At 37.2% G+C, this 18,168-nt stretch overlaps 1 protein-coding gene across 1 annotated transcript in view; it reads left to right on the top strand.

Annotated features, from left to right (window-relative positions):
- dap (death-associated protein) overlaps positions 1-14,800 on the top strand; it is a 31,698-nt gene extending 16,898 nt beyond the window's left edge. The window contains exons 3-4 of the mRNA XM_057823766.1: positions 5,542-5,584; positions 12,942-14,800. Of these exons, the coding sequence (XP_057679749.1) occupies positions 5,542-5,584; positions 12,942-13,061 (163 nt within the window). The 3' untranslated portion in view covers positions 13,062-14,800. The remainder of the gene's footprint in view (positions 1-5,541; positions 5,585-12,941) is intronic.
- The last annotated feature ends 3,368 nt before the right edge of the window (positions 14,801-18,168 follow it).

An 18,168-nucleotide genomic window follows, 5' to 3' on the forward strand; every position in this document is an offset into this window, starting at 1 on the left:
TGTTCAAAGCAGTATTTGTAATACACGACAGTGCTAGTCTTGTAAGTGGCTCGTCCTAGATTACGGGGAGTACCTATGTATTGTTTATTTTTTGTAAAAATTACAGTACAGTAAGCACAGGGCTTGGGAACAGGAATATTATTTATTGCATACTGTAAGGATTTCCAAAATCATAAGATGTAAATAATTGAGCCGAATAAAAGAAAGGAAAGGTTTGTGAAACATTTTATTTTTTAATTAAGTATAATTTCTGGGGGGCGGGTGGATGTGTCGTATTTGTATCTATTCTAAATATCTAAACGTATGCCACTATCTAGTGTATAACAATGCGGAATGAATTTAATGAAATTCAAGTGATGATATTTTTCAAGTCATACAAGCTGTTATAAATGTTCACACAAGAATTCTTATTGTTTACAAGATTTTTTTTTAATACTTAATGTTTAGACTGCATGTGCAATTGTTAAATTGAAAGCTGGTAAATAAATTTAACGAGAAACTGTTAATTTGTATTCCATGCATTGATTCAAATTTTCAAATTATATAACAGTTTGCTTGGGCGAATTTATCGTCATTTATCGTTATCGAGGTAAATCTGCTCAATTTATCGTGATACGTACTTAAGGCCATATCGCCCAGCCCTAATCACTATCAATAAAAACTTCTATATTTTTCTGAATTGTAAAATCCTTTTAATAACAATTGGTATATGCTGAAGTCTTGGAGGTGAGTTTTGAAGGTGGTCTCCGTAACCGTCTGGCGACGACGCTGTAAAATTAGTCGACGGCGCTCGTTTGTCACCTCAAGGTCGAGGCGTGGACTTGCTTCCTTCGTCTTTTCCTTTGCCTCCATCCCTTTCTTTTTGTCTACGCTCACCCACCTCCGTCCTCATTTCTTCTCCTCCGACAATCTATTATTATTGTTATGAAGGTGTTTGGTTCCGTATGTCCTTCTTTGCCCTCTTGCCACCCTTAGGCCCGCCGCATGTTGAGCAATGCGGCCCAACTCGAGAAATATAATGTGATCACGCTGGGAAAGAGTGTGACCTTGGCCTCAATCTGGTTTTGAGGTTCTCCAGCACAGGTGTAGGGCTGCAGCTATCGATTATTTTAGTAGTCGATCGAATAATGGAGTCATCAGATTAGGAATATTTAATGTGTTGCAGTATACATTTTAGGAGATGTTAAATAAAGGCTTGCTAAGTTTGCACTTTCAAAAGAAAATTAAATGGAAATATAAAATAAAATTTCAGTGTTTCTTCAAACTATGCCGTATTGCACTTTCGTTCAAAAATAAAATACCTGAGCTTAGCCTCAAACGGTATAAAAATAAAATATCCGCTATCTTAAATGCTGTAAAATGCTAACTTTTTTTGACAATGTTCTTAACAATTTGTTCAAACACATATTCCCACAAACAACGGCTAAATGTACCACTGAACTAAATTATGAATGCATAAAAAAACATATTAGCTCAAACAAAAACTTCCCTTATGTTGGTTTTAACAAGGAGCAGCTGTATTCAACCATGTAAAATGTTGCCACTAAAAGGCAGTGTATCAACCCAAATCAATAAAACTCAACGCAAACATTTTCAAAACAAAACATTTATTAAACGAATACTCGAAGTAGCAAAATTTGATTCAAAGTTTTTTTTCCAGTCGAATTACTCAAGTAAATCAATAAATCATTGCAGCACTAAACTCAAGGCCCGGGAGCTACATCCGGCACAAAAGCACATCAATATAGTTCTTGCTAAAATGCCAAAATTGCAGATTGTTGTCCACAGGTACTGGACTACTGTTGTCACGATACTAAAATTTTCTACTCACTATTGATGCTCAAATTGTTATTTCTTTCTCTCTATGAACTCTTTCATTGACAGTGATAGACGATAGATCATGTGGCTTTTAAGAACTACCGTACTTGAAAACTTTTCAGATAAGTTTATCACTAGTAGATGTCCAAAGCCATTTGAAATGGGAGGGTGGAAGTGTAAGAACATTTATTCATCTGCTGCAATTCCTCCCATTTCAAATGGATTGGAAGTCAAGTGCCGTCAATAGCAGCTGATGTGTTAAAAAGGAAAATGCTAAATCATACTAGAGGTCTACCAATATGAGATTTTCAAATGCCGATATAGGTATCTAAAAAAAAAAAAATTGCCGATATTTGAGGCCGATATAGCTTTCTTCTAAACATGTAGATTATGAAATGCAATTTTTTAAAAATGCTTCAGCAGCTTCAAACTTTAAATGATGATTATAGGGTTAATTCAGTCTAGTGCTACCAAAGGAACAAACGGAGTACTTCTTTTTATTACTATACACATTACATTATTTTCAAATAATTAAACCCACCGGGAAGTTACGACGAGATGTAAACAAGTTAGAGTTTAAGAGAATGCTTGCCATGCTAAAGCTAACGCGAATGGTACGCTAACGCTGCGAGTTACATTTCGAATGTAAGGCTCATTTAGCAAACACCTTAAAAGGCTAAATCAACATTCCATAATTCTCTCATGCAAGATAAAAAAATAATCTTACAATATTTACAAAATAGGCAGCTTCCTGTAGCAGCCTGCCTTCAGACTGTTGCAGGGTCCTTCCCTGGTCCTACCCTCAGTTAGCGGCAGCTAAGTTGCCCACATAGATGCCTGATCAAAATCCTTTTTATCAGTTTATAGTTTTTTCTTAATTGGTCGATGTCAGAAATAAGTGAATGTTTCGCTGACCTCTAAATTATACTCCATTACTATCAAAAGTAGTGCCAAATCAAATTTGACAACAAATTTGTGGTGACCTGTGGTCATGCAAATACAAAAAATTGCAATCAAATATCGTATAGGTATAAAACATTTCAGTATCGATACTTTTGACAAACCTTTACTGTACATTATAATCTTTTAAATTTATTCTATAGTCAGATGTCATTGTTGAAAACTAAATATATATTGCAGTTATTGAAGGATTACTCGATTAACTCGAGTAGAAAAAAGATTTAAATTGAATTTTGCCGCTTTGAATATTCGTTCGTAAGTTGCGTTGTAATGGTTTGTTTTTAAAGTGTTTGCTTTTAGTTTTATTGATTTGGGTGGATACACTGCCCTTTTAGTGGCAACAGTGAATGTGATATAACTCATTTCACATGGCTGAATCCAGTTGCTCCCTGTTAAGACCAACATAAGCTAAGTTTTTGTTTGAGCTAATGTTTTTTTAATGCAATCGTAATTTAGTGTATAGGTATATTCAGACGTTTTATGTGGGAATATGTGTTTGAACCCTTTGTTAAGAGCGCTGTAAAAAAAAAACACCTTAGCATTTTATAGCATTTAAGCTAGCGGACTTTTGCTATGTAAGTTAGCCAATTGTTCTTTTGCTGTACTTAGATCCTCATTTATTATATTTTTTAATACCGTTTGAGGCTCAGCTCAGGTATTTTATATTTTATGTTCCTTATCCGATAATTCGATTATTCGAACTAACTAGTTCATCGATTAATCGACTACTAAAATAATTGATACCTGCGGCCCTAATACATTGGTGCATTTTTAAGTTGACCGTGACATGAGTAATGGTGCGCCAGAGCAAAATCAGTTACCTAATCTTGCACACTGTATCACAGTTCAATCTGATCTTAGGCAATATCGTTTTTCCTCCATGTACTATGACCTGCTTTTTTTCTCTCCAACCCGCCATTTTCTTTGTTGCCCGTATAGTGCAGCATTTTCTGCCTTCTAGCCCCACACTTTGCTAGGATGAATTGGTGCTATTTCAGCCCCTGATGGCTCTATCTAGTGTACATTTGCATGCGTGTCTGAGTAATGCTGAAGAGGGTACATATTGTAAGTGGGTGGTGTGTTCAGACAACTTAAGAGCTTTGTATTGGTCTCTGTAGAGGTGATGATATTCATCTGGGTAAATGTAGCGCCACTTTGAATAAACCATAATGCTCTTATACCACCGTTTGTTCAGATCATTAGATTACACACTTACATGCATAAAGCTTGTGGTATAAACACTGCCCAGTAGGGGTGGCGACCATATGATATAATTTGCGATAGAAAGCTCACCAAATCATTATAGGATATTCTACAAAACATCTAATAAAACAGACATTTTTTATCACTAGTAGACGTTGGAAGTGGGAGGGTGGCATTCGTTCATTCGCTGCCATCCCTCCCACTTCCAACGGATTGGACGTCTATGGCCGTCAGTGGTAGCCAATGCCAGGCAATGAGTTTTCTCTAGGACATTTCACATCATTTTTTTCTGTTGATTTTCACTTCCGTTTCTTTTTTCGTTGTTTTTGAGGTCACTTAAGTTGATTCTGAGTTACTGAAAAGGAAGTGTCTAAACAATTTGACTGAAGTGACTTAAAATCCGGACTCCCTAAATTCCCTAAAATGATCTTTAAATGCCCACAAGACTGGCTGTGATGTGATTTCAGTGCCATTGACGGCGTTAGCTGTCCAATATAGTCAGAATGAATTGGATGACTAGCGACGACAATGGCCGCCAGTGGGCTAACGTAGACACTAGACGTGCCGATTATCGGTTTCAATGTATAATGAGGTATATACCGGGGTATGAAAACATCAAGGTTAAAAAACCGCAAATGTTTTCCGTCATACCGCCCATACGGTATTAGCTATTTTTATGTCCCACAAATGCAGGGAGAAATTCCTTGCTTGCAGCTGCGAGGCTCAACCCTACCCCACCGGTTGGGTAAAACATGTTTGCGGAGGGTGGCAATGCCTCCAATATGATTTCGCATTTATACAAAATGAAAGGTTACTAAACACTGTCATGAACGTATCCTACCAGCTACGAGAGTCAACTCCAGTGTGTTTAGCGTGTCTAGCGGTGGTAAAGCGTGTTTTTTCTCTATACCAACTGTCTGTGTTAAGAAAGAGAATCCGTGTATCATATAAACTTGACACGAGTCATACACACGTGCTTTTCATGGAAAATAATTCAATTTTTTTTGTTCTGATGGTAATAATGTTGAGCTGTGGCTGTGGGTTTAGGCTCGCCAAAGGACTGCATTTATTTTATTTAGATTTTTTTTTTTTTTTTTTTTTTACTTAACATTAAATTTATGTACCAATTTGCAAATATGTTTTGAAAAGTAAAATCCAGTTAAGTAGGAAAAAAAATGTTGTTTTTTTTTTAACCCTGATATCTCAAAGTAACTCATTTTAGAGCTGTAATTGCAATACCGTGAAACCGTGATGTTTTGGCTTAAGTCAGAATCTCATACCGGCACCTATTAGACACTATTCTAATGGAAGATTTTGGTAGTAAACTGTTGGTTCCTTTTTCTTTTCTTTTTTATTTATTTATTTTTTTAAACAGTGACACCTTTTTAAAACGATATACTGATTCTCGGTGGGAGCATATCGATAACCTTTTGGCTACAAACTATCGCAATCTATCACCTTTTCGATATATTGTCAAAATGCTACAGCCGAGTATACGGTGTTTTGTCTGCAATGTGTTTTGTTTGCAATTAACTTGTCTTTTCCCTTGTTTATTTTCAGTCCACCCAAGGCCCCGGTGATAGTGTCTGGAGTGATTACCAAGGTAACCCACACACACTTAAACATGTTCAGACATTTAACTTCAATGGAGCGTTAATGTAATGTTTCATAATAATTAGGGATGTCCCGATTCGATCTTGTGATCGGAAATTTTCAATTTTCAGAGGATCAGAATGGGGGGGTTGGGTTGTAAATGGGAAAAAAATATATTTATCAGGGCTGTCAAGATTATCGCATTAACGGGCGGTAATTAATTTTTTTAATTAATCACATTAAAATATTTGACGCAATTAGCGCACATGTCCCGCTCAAACAGACTAAAATGACAGTACAGTGTAATGTCCACTTGTTATTTAAGTGTTATCCACTTGGATTTAATATAAAATTTCTATAACTTGTACTTACATTTATCTTTTAAGAACTACAAGTCTTTCTATCCATGGATCGCTTTAAGAGAATGTTAATCATGTTAATGCCATCTTGTTGATTTATTGTTATAATAAACAAATACAGTACTTACAGTGGGGAGAACAAGTATTTGACACACTGCCAATGGGTTTTCCCATTGGCAGTGTATCAAATACTTGCTCTCCCCACTGTATGAACCATATGTTGAATGTATATATCCGTCTTGTGTCTTATCTTTCCATTCCAACAATAATTTACAGAAAAATATGGCATATTTTATAGATGGTTTGAATTACGATTAATTAATTTTGAAGCTATAATTAACTCGGATTAAAAATTTTAATCGTTTGACAGCCCTAATATTTATGTTTCATGCTTGCACAGACAGGGTTACAGTTCGTCTAAGGCAGGGGTGTCCAAACTTTTTGCAAAGGGGGCCAGATTTGGTGTGGTAAAAATGTGGGGGGCCGACCTTGGCTGACGTACTTTACGTAGAACAATATATTTAAGCAAATTTTAGCAAGCCATTCTGTGTGTCACACTTGCTTCATTATTATTTTTTAATTAATAATTTCAACAATCTTGCAACTAGCCTTTGTGGCGTTCTCTTTCGATTCTCGGGATCTTGCGAAATACTGCTGCTGTGAAATTAAACTAGCTTCAAGTTTCTTCAATTTCTCGCAGCATATCTTCCCTGTAATCTTGTCGTGCATGTCAGCGTGTCTTGTTTGGTAATATCGCCTCACATTAAACTCTTTAAAAACAGCGACTGTTTCTTTGCAAAGGAGGCAGACACAGTTGTTGCGTATTTTAGTAACGAAATAGTCCATTTTCCACCTATCCTTGGAGCGTCGGCCGTTGCAGTCAACTTTTTTTTGTTGTTGTTGTTGATTGTTGCCATTTTAGAAAATTGGAAGTCAAGGGTCACATGGGGTAATGTTGCTTGAAGGGCTGCTGCCTTTTAGTGGGTAAATGAGGATCAGCATTTAATGTGTAAGCTACTTCATATGCTGGTAGCAGTACTGCTGACCAATTTATTAAGTCTGTGTGTGGGCCAGACGTTATTCATCTTATGACAGAGGCTGGGGGCCGGATGAAATTTGACCACGGGCCGCATTTGGCCCCCGGGCCGCACTCTGGACATGTCTGGTCTAAGGCCATTGCAGGGCTTATGCTGGTTTGGCCCACCAGCACATTTGTAGAAAAAAAAAGCTTCCACAGCCAACTGCATTCATTCAATTTTAAGTACATTCATAACATTGCGCGAAAAAAATTTGTCCATAGTACCAAATCCTTCGCTGGTGTCCTCAATATGAAGCACTGCAAGAGTTTGTAAATAAATTGAAGCAAAAAAAATCACTTAATTTACTCCAAATGAAAACAGGTTGAATTAATTGTAAACACATATAAATGTTGTATGTTTGTTCGGATTTGTCATGCCTGAAGGGAAAATAAATAAATAAAATAAATAAAAATAAATGAGAATAATATTAATAATAATAATACATTTTATTTTTAGATCGCTTTTACCAATGCTCAAAGACGCTTAAGATGCTTTAAGATGGTGGCTGTTTACTAATGCATCTAGTTCTTTATTGTATATGTTGCTAATGCCGCCGTGTCTGTCATTTGCATCTACTTCTGTATATATGTGATATCTACCGAAGCATCATGTGGGCATAGTTTGTAGGCTATCGGCTACAGTCAGGTATTATTGGAGCCACCTAGCATAGTAGCATCGCGTTTGCAACGGCATCACACTCCCTTGCCTCATCCCCACTCCTGCTCTTGTCTCTTGTCTCTGTGAGTCCGTCTTTTTCCAGACTTTTCTCGCGGCAGTCAACCAACATCGTAACGCATAATAATGGACGCCTCCTCCGCCTCAGTAACGGTAACGGCGTTGCCAAAATGAGAAAAGTAATTAATTAGATTTCTCACTACTGAAGAAAATAACGCCGTTAGTAACGCCGTTATATTCTAACGCCATTATTAACAACAGTGCATATCGCCCAACCCTATGTGTGACGTAGGGACAAAGTTTGTCGCGGTCAGTGACGTTTCCAGAGATAAAGCTTCGGTTATCAGTGTCCACATGATGGCGCCACAAACGTAGAATTCGCACATCTTCACTTCGGAGGGAGGTTTTAAAGTGATCCTCTAACTTAAATACATGTAGGCTCTAATAAACCACAATTGTTCTCTTGTACAAAAATATGTTATTAGAAACACATAGAATGTTAAATCAATGGCAATATTTTGACCATTAGTTGGCGCCATGGTTTGCGGGCTCGAAGTGATGACGTAATTGGTATCGTTCCAAATGTGTAGCGTGTTCAACAATTGCTTATTGCTGCCTAAACTCGCGAAGTAAAATGCCACGATGTGCTGCTTTTGGATGCAATTTCCAGTCAAATGGAAACAAGGGGAGTGAAGTGAGTGGTCAAGGTGGAATTATTATTTTTAGTGAATAAATGTGCATACGTGGAAGCTTCTCCCCCTTTTGGTCCCTGTACGCGCGTATCCTACCTACCACGCGTTACAACTGGCGCCTGAACATTTTTCCTGGATCCTCAGTCAAGTAAGGGATCCGTTTATTTTCTGTATCCGACGGTCCCATCGCGTTTGCAATAATGGTTTTGGATCTGTCCATTTTTTTATTCGTCGGTCCCACAGCGGCTTTTCGGATCAGTCTATTTAGTGGAATCGACGGCCTTATCGCGGCTGCGATATTGCCATGGGATCGGTCTAATTCCTGGATCTTCGAGTGAGTAAAAAACGCGGATTTGGATTAGTATTGCTTTCTTTTTTGTTGACTATTCTTCGTGGGAGTTTTCCCCAAATCATACTAAATAATTAAAGCACTATGGCACGCTACAGTGACGACAGTGACTCTGACGTGGACCTTACAACAATGTTGGAGTTCGTCAGGGAACGCGTGTTTGCGTACTGCTGAGCTCCCGAGTGAAGAGTGGTCAAGGTGGAAATAATATTTTTTGTCAATAAATGTGCATAAGTGGAAGCTTCTCCCCTTTTTGGTACTTTTATACACGTATCCTAGCTACCACACATTACAAGACTTGGATTACACAAGGTGTGCTCTTTGGCTTGTACACGACAGCTCTGGATGCTAACAATCTACATAATTATATTGGGATAAGCTTGAAAATGCAATATGCTTACCTTGAATATCTGCTAATAAAACCGGACAGCATACACTCTCGCTCCCAACCGGAGTTCCCAACAGGACTCTCTCGAATCACCAGTTTTGCCCAACTTTTGTCTTATCAGGTATTTGCTGCACTCATTTTTCCCTGAAGCTCGTCTTGTGAACGACCGACAGTACTGTCCTGCTCTTCACTTTTCAGATCTGGTTCAAATAGGAAGGGTAGAACTGACGACATGTTGGGAAAGCTAACGAGTGATGCGCTGGAATTTCAGCAACGGAATCAGTGACGTCACGCACTGCGACGTAACAAGAATGGCGACCTATCACTTAAAATAATTTTACAAACTTTATTAAAACAAAAAAAATTAAGAGGGGTTGTAATATCAAATTAATCAATTATAACTCATACTAAAATTTATCTTTTAAGATATACTTGTCTTAAAAATAAAGGATCCCTTTAAGAACCCTCGTTTAAATGTGCGTGTGCATGTGGATAATAAAAAAATCATAGAAAAAAGCCTTTTTCCCTAAGTACCCTGCTACGTGTAGACATGGCCAGAGGCTTACGTGATCGGATTTGGACAACTCTGTAAAATACTGTTTGTTTGTTTTTTTATTTAAAAAAAAAAATCCGCGATGGACTGAGAGCACAATATTTGAAGCACAAAGTAGCGACGAATCACTGTAGTGACATAATTTGCCGGATTACACTTCAAGACATCTGTCATAAGCATTCGTTAATGCTCCTGACAATGTCATGTCATAATTATGACTGTGTTATGACTATCTTATGAACCCACTGTCAAATACCCAATTAAAAATGATCCAATATTGCTATTTGCAAAGTTACAGCAACATAGATTCAAGGTTAAAGATTTGTGTGCAGGTATGCAGTCTCACATATTTCATTTAATACACTAAAAAGAGGAAAACACATCCTCCTCTACAGTACATTATGTAAACCTGTTTCCCCCAAACCACCTATTCATTGTACTGCAGAGAGAGCGCATTATTTGTCACACACACACACACTAAAAGCTCAGGATCAGTAGAAGACGGTGGCTCTTAGCTTCAGGAGGGAATAAAGGGCAATTTAAGGTCATAGGCATCATTCCATCCAGTTTAATGTGAAATTGGCTGTTGATAAAAATAAACATACTGTATAACTTCATTATAAACGCAACTGATAAACTCATGTATTGTATATTTCAGATAAATTACATTTTCCTAGCGCGTTTTTTTTTTTTTTTTTTTTTTTTTTTTTTTTGTGGGTGGAAAAGATAACGAAGGAAGAAAATTGGAGTAGAGAAGATTAGCGAGTGAAATCAAACCAATTAAAAGAGAAGTAAATCCACTTCTGACTGTGATGTTTTTCATTTTTTTAAATTAAAATGACACATTTTTTTGTAGAACTGGCAAAGTGTAGCTGTAATCTCAGTTTGTGTCAAGTCCAGTCCACTCCCCCCACTCAATCTAAGCAAGAATTCATCGCCTGTTTCCTCGTTTTTCCGCAATAACTAGCTTTCAGTATTTTTCATCTTAATCTTTAAAACGATTAAACAACATGTTGTGTTTAGTGGGGTTGATTTGCCCTGATATGTACAGTTATTCAATGACCTGGGGGGGGGGGGGGGGGGGGGGTTGCAAAAAATCGAAAAGGGGCAAATATGGCAAGTTTTACTCTAGGCTCATTGACTTTAACCCTTTCTGTGGGTGTTGCACTCGTCATAAAGACGTCATTTTTGGCCAGTGTATAGACAAATAGTAGCGTTTTCATTCAAAACCAGATGGCAGCACTGGCGCATTGTAACTAAATGAGTTTTCACGAGAAGTTTTATATCCATTTTGATCAAAATTATATTCGTAATACTGTATGCCATCACAACGACAAGGCAGGGATAGAGGAAGGTGTGTAACACCAAGAGAAGACCATCCAGTCCGTAGGAGGCGAGTACTATCAGTAAATAATGCCGAGTCTGATGAGTCTCCAGAAAGGGGGGACATGGATTCGGAGGAAGAGGAGTTGGTCAACAATGGCATTGAACCCATCAAAGAAGGTAATGGGATAATAAAACATTGCCATTTATCATGAATATATCAAAGACCCAGTTAAATTTGATAAGATTTGAACCCTCCAGACCCACCTTGAACAAAGCGACCCTCACTGCTGAATCAATAACATCTTGTATTATTGCTCATGTAAACAATGACAGGTTTTTTTCTGTTTGTAAGCTGCTAAAATACATTAAGCTAAAGATTCATTCATAGACTATGAGATTACATTATTGTATTTTAGTTTTATATGATACTCATGTGCGAATTTAAAAATACATTGTGAAAATGGTTATTCGTAAAACAATAGAATTTTTTTTTTTTTTTTTCACTTTTCAGATCGACCCACTGCCAGGGCCAAAAATCCACACAGGGCCAGGGCGAGAAGTAGAGCCAAAGACATGAACAGGCCCCTCCCAGATGTAGTAGATGAAGTTTTGTTTCATTGACAATGTCTATTGTTTACAAACTGTTGTCTAAAAGTGCTACTTTTGGAATGTAAATTACACCGTGCTCATTTGCTTAATAATACAGTTAGTCCCCGGGTTACGACGTACCCGACTTCCGTGATTTCGACTTTACAACTCCTTCTCCAGTGGGGTTTTTTTCCCCTAACTTTATTTATTTATTTATTTAGACCCATTAGTTTTTTGGCCACCACCTCTCAGCATTGATAGTCAGTACAGTATTTTATTTATCTTTTCATTTTATTTATTACACCTAAATGATTGATTGCTATGCATATCTGGTAATTCATTATACTATACGTACGGTTCGCTTTCCTTTGTTGCACTCGGACTTGTTTGACGTCACACCAGCGCTACTTGCTATTATTTTTTAGCATTGCTTTCACGTTGGGAAGTGGTGTTGAACAGCAGTTAACAATACAAGAAGGCAGAGAAAGGGTAAACGGCGCAGGCTCGGCAATGCCCCCTCTTGGCTCGCTATTAGCCCGCTAACTTATTGAGCAGCGTGCATTTACACCGCTGGACCTGTGCCACTAATAGCTGCCGTTTTCCTTGTTTAATTGCCTAAGATCTGGACCTTATTTCCCTCTGTATTATTGTGCAGCCATTGAGGTATGTTTTTGTAAGCAAATAAGTCTCTATTGATTTACTTTTTAGCATTATTATACGCTCTGTCATGATTTATATTTTCTAAATGTGTGTTCATAGTTTAACGGAGACAAATGTCAAATTTCCGTTGTAAGAAGACTAATGGTGTGATCGATGTTGAGAGGGAAGAAATATCTTATTTTTTATTTTATTAATATGACGTATAATACATGTTTTTGGGTAGTTATTTTTAGTTTAAGGGGTACTTACAGGGTTCATTCCGACTTGCGCGGAAATTTGGGTAAAGTTGTCAGCGTAGGAGCGGAACTCATTCGTAAACCGGGGACTACATGTACTTATCAGTTGTCAAAATCTTACTGGTATTTCTAGTTTATCAGTAAACAAGCAATGTGTGTCATTTTCCTTATTTAGCATTTGAAAATCTTCAACTTTAACTGATTATAACAGTTTCAAAAAATGTAAAAAATTTGGGGAAAAGTTTGTGACAAACCTTTGATGATTTAGAAATAAAAATATAGACTACAAGGCATGTTTGAGCTGTTTTTTGTTTAGTTTATAAATACTCCTAGAAAAATCAACCCCTAATTTAAAAAAAATGCTCAATGTATAGGGTTAATCACCCTTGAACGTTAGGGCTAGGCTGATCACGATGACACAAATGCTCATCTGTTGACATCCTTTTGGCTGCCTGTGTTCAGGGCGATAAGGACTTCACCCCAGCTGCTGCCCAGGTGGCGCACCAGAAGCCCCAGCCCGGCATCCCCAAGCTGCCCCCCTCTCAGCACATCAACCAGCACATCCATCAGCCCCGCAAGTGAGCTAGCGACGCTCTGGCCACACTAACTCCACCAGTCGGCCTTCCCAATTGAACACGATTTCCCGCTAGGCGTAGATGTCCTATGATCGACCAGTCGTTTTTGGGTTTTTTGATTAATGTTGTATGATATGGAATTCATCTCCAACAGATGCCTAATACCAGTATGGCCATTGCTTACCCCCAACTCTATACCTGCCCTGCATCGGTGCTGCACTGATATTGGTGCATTTTTTGTTTTTTGTCTTAAGCTGTTATAGATGTCTATCTTATGATTAAGAATTAGCGGATAACCAATCACACATATAAGTCAGAGCAATCACATCAGGATATTCACTTAATAATGGCCACTGAATCAACCAAGAAGGAAGCTCTTGTACATATTTGATGGGGTTTAAAAAAAAAAGAAAAAAAAAAACCTGACAGCAAATTATCGAGGTTATCTGTTTTTAATATAATAGAAAATCAAATAAAACATTTTCATTTTGAAACAAATATAGATATATTTTCATACACAGGTTCATCTTTAACACTAATAATCACTCTGACAGTACACCAACTAATTGGTCGGGTCCTAATTAGGGCTAGTATCCTTTGAGCTGCATTATTTTTCAGCTTCCTAAAATAAAACATCAAATGCTTAGTTGGCTGCTCAATCTAACAGCAGGACCCAGAACAGAAAGTGGTATTTGGTGTATGTAAGAATGGCTTTTGGCATGGGACATTTTGATTTGGTATGTGGCATTTTTTTTTTTTTTTTTTTTTTTTGTTATGTGGCATAATTGATTTTGTTATGTTGCATTTTTATGTGGTATATGGCGTTTTTTTATACCAAAAAATGCCATATACCAAAATCCATTTTGCCACATACCAAAAAATTCCACATATCAAAAGCCGTTTTGCCACATACCAAAAAAACCCACATACCAAAATCCATTTTTCCACCTAGCCCAAAAAATGCCATATGCCAAAATTCATTTTGCCCTTTACCAAATACCTCTTTTCATTCTCGTTGTCTCTCCAGTAGGGCCAAGAACAAATAGTGGTATTTGGTTTATGGCAAAATGGCTTTTGGCGTGTGGTAATTTTTTTTTTTTTTTTTTTTGGTATGTGGCAAAATGGATTTTGGTATATAGCATTTTTATTTGGTATATGGCATTTTTATACAAAAAAAATGCCATAAAATTATATAATATGTATATATTGGCTTTTTTTTTTTCGAACAAAAAATTCCATATACCAAAATCCATTTTGCCAGATACCAAAAAAAAGCCACATACCAAGAGCCATTTTGCCACATACCAAAAAAATAAATAACATAAAAATAATGCTACACACCAAAAAATGTCATAGCAAAATCCATTTTGCCACATACCCCAAATAATCCCATATGCCAAGTCATTTTGCCCTTTAACAAATACCACTTTTCGTTCTCGCTGTCTCTCCAGCAGGGCCAAAAACAAAAAGTGATATTTGGTATATGTCAAAATGGCTTTTGGCCTGTGGCAAAATTGGATTTTACTATATTGCATTTGGTATGTGGCAAAATGGATTTTGCTACATGGGAATTTTTTGGTATGTGGCAAAATGGAATTTGGTATATGGCATTTTTATTTGGTATGTGCCATTTTTTTGGTATGTGGCAAAATGGAACTTGGTGTGGCATTTTTTTGGTATGTGGCAAAATGTATTTTGGTGTATGGCATATATGGTATGTGGCATTTTTTTTTTTTTTTTTTTTTTTTTTTTTTTTTTGCTATGTGGCATTTTTGGGGGTGTGGGGGGGTGTGGCAAAACGGATTTGGTATGTGGCATATTTTTGGGGTTAACAAAAATGCCATAATCCATTTTGCCACATACCCAAAAAATGCCATATGCCAAAATCAGTGTTGCCGCATACCAAAAAAAATGCTACATACCAAAAAAATGGCATACCAAAATCCATTTTACCACCTACCCCCAAAAAAGTCCACATGCCGTATACCAAATGTCATTTTACCACATACATTTTGGCACATACCAAAAAAAAAATGGCAATAGCCATTTTGCTATAGAAAAAAATACCACTTTTTGTTCTCGCTGTCTCTCCACCTTAGTTTGGCGATCAAGGGTTTTCAATACTGTAACTTAGCGAATCTTAACACTGTTAACTATTACGCTTTCGCATCCCCCTCGTCACTGTAATGTTATGTGATGCGCACACTCGACCTGCTTCTGAAATAATCCAGCAGTGCCTGTTAACATCCTGCACCATACTGTTTTATGTTTCTTCTATTTCAGCAGCTAATAAGCCAAATCCCTCGCGTGTTTTACCTTACATCAAAAGCAGCAGGGAAGCTTGCAGGGTTTTTTTGTGCTTTCATTCAAGCTTTAACATAACCAGGGTCTAAATCCAACAAGCCAAAAAGCCCTGTCGCAAAAACAAAAATGCAGGCAAAAAGTGGGATCATTGCAAAAATATGTTGACATTCCATGATTTGGGTTGCGGTTGTTGTCTTCTATTCATTTTTTTGGAATGAGGCTTCAATATTTCAAACATATCAGCACGCTACTTACAAAGATTCGTCGCAGCACTCATGATCAGGAAAAAAAAAATTGCAAATATTTCCTTTTTGATCATTTAAATCATTTTAACGGTTTATTTGTTGCCGTCTTTCACATTTCTATCGCGTTAAATGTTCAATTGTTTCAACTGGAGTTTGGTATTTGTTGTGGTTAGTAAATAAAGATTATCTTACAATGTTTCTTTATTTGAATGAAATGACAAGTAGAAAATGTTGTTTAATGCTTGTTTATTTTCGAATGAAACATTGCCAACAAGTGCAACTTGCGGTGAATCACTCGCTGGGGGATGAGGGCTCAGCTGGCGTTTTGGAAAAGAAACAAGGGTGTCTCTCCAAGAGATTTCCATTTTTTTCCCACCCAAGCCACACACACACATAACTAAGTACATACACCAGGTGTTATTTCTTGTAATCCATTTTTACACATGCATCTGCAAGCAGGTGTCCTGTCAGCTTGCGTTAAACCAGTAAAGCAGCAATGAAATAGAACTTGGTGTGAGCAAGATTCAGCGAGGCGAAACACCAAATTACAGTTGACACAACCTCCATGTGTGTAGGAGTGCACGCACACACAGACCCTACCTGGGAAATTCACATTTGTGGGGTCCAGATATACTCATTATCCGTACCTCTTCACGAGGGTGCTGGAGCCTATCCCACTCTGACCTCGTCACCAGCCAATTGCAGGCTATGTTGTATATAGAAAACAACCTTTTGCAGTCACCACTTGAGAATGTTCTAGTGACCAACCATCAGAGGTGAGTAAAGTAGCCAAACATTTTACTCAAGTACCCTATTGGCCTGAATATAAGACGGTGTTTTTTGCATTGAATAAGACTGAAAAAGTGGGGGTCGTCTTATATTTGCGGTCTAGACATTATACCCATTTACGATGCTAGATGGCGCCAGATATCATTGAAGTGATGTTGTGTCATGACACATCTCAGCTACTCTCAAGTTTAACCAATTTGCATTATTTTATTGCAATGTTTTTCCTTATTCAGATTAGTTTCAAGACTACAGTTACAATTAGACTTCATTTTGATGGTTCATGCAGTTATTGCAATTTTGTTGTTTTATCACAGTAGATAGGTTTATTTACATTTCAAAAACCAGAATTCATTCATTTACGAATGTGATTGCACTTTAGTTTACATATTTAAATGTTCAGATATTAAGATTTGAATGAAGCAAAATTACTTGCTTTTTCTCTCAAATACATTGTCATTTGTTTCAGATGTACTGTATTTTCTGTATAAAAATTAATTTGGTGTTCAAAAAGTTTTTGTTTTTTTTTTTTCAAACTTGAGTCTTGAAAAAGAGGGGGTTGTCTAATAATCAGGGCCGTCTTATATTCAGGCCAATACGTTAAGTATGAGAGCGTTACATCTAAATTATATTACTCAAGTAAGAGTAAAATTTTGTGATGTGCAAGTTTAAAAAGTATTCACTGAAAAAAAATACTCAAGTCATGAGTAGGCATATACCGGTTTCAAGGTTTACCGTGGTATGAAAACGTCACGGTTTTAAAAACACTAAAATTTTCAGTCACGCTGTAGTACGGAATTAGCGATTTTTTTATGTCCCAAAAATGCAGGGAGAAATCTGTGGCTTGGAGTGGTTGTTGCTCTGTTCTGTAACTGTCTATGACACTCCACCTGAGCTTTTTCTCCCACCTCATAAAAAGACAAAGTCGCTAGTATGGGAGTACTTCGGCTACCGAAAAGAAACAGACGGCCTTGGCTTACGGGAGGAAGGACAACCGACATGCTTGTGGAGGGTGGTTGCCAGGGGAAGCAACACCTCCAACATGATTTGACATTTAAGTTACCATCATCCGTAACTTTACACAAAATTTAAGGTAAGTGAACGCCTTCATAAATGTTTCCCATCAGCTACGCGAGTTCACTCCAGTGTGTTTAGTGTGTCTAGCAAAGGTAAAACAAATATTATAACGTAAGTTTGTTAACGAGGCAAATAACGAAGCTAGTTAGCATGACGGCTAACTAGTTTCCTCGCTACCATTAGCCTACTTTTGTAAACTCTTCTGCCATTGTAAACGTCTGTACAAAATAACATTTTCATAATACAGCCTGTGGTGTTTGTTCTCTCTGGCGACTTTCTGTGTTGAGAGAGGGTGTGAGGTTGTGTGTGTATAGTGTGTAAATAATGATACGAGTCATACACATGCGCTCTGTCGCTCACTCTCGTTCTCCATTAATATTTAATATTAATAGTAGTAGTGGTATGTTTACATAAAATTAGTTTGGTCATGTGTTGTTTAAGTTCAGTTCTATTTTACCAAGGGTTCTTATTCTAATATTGAGCAACTTGAGCTGTGGCTGTAGGTTTAGTTATATTTAAAGTATTTCAGTTATTTAATTTTTTGTTATTTTAACATTATATTCATGTTGATATTTTTCAAAAAAATTTTAACCCATACATCTCAACACATTTTAGAGCTATAATTGCGATACCGTGAAACTGCGGTATTTTTTCTTAAGGTTGTTATTCCATCAAAATCTCATACTGGCACATGCCTCGTCA

This window comes from Corythoichthys intestinalis, chromosome 20, assembly GCF_030265065.1.
Source record: "Corythoichthys intestinalis isolate RoL2023-P3 chromosome 20, ASM3026506v1, whole genome shotgun sequence".
Classification (NCBI taxonomy): Eukaryota; Metazoa; Chordata; class Actinopteri; order Syngnathiformes; family Syngnathidae; genus Corythoichthys; species Corythoichthys intestinalis.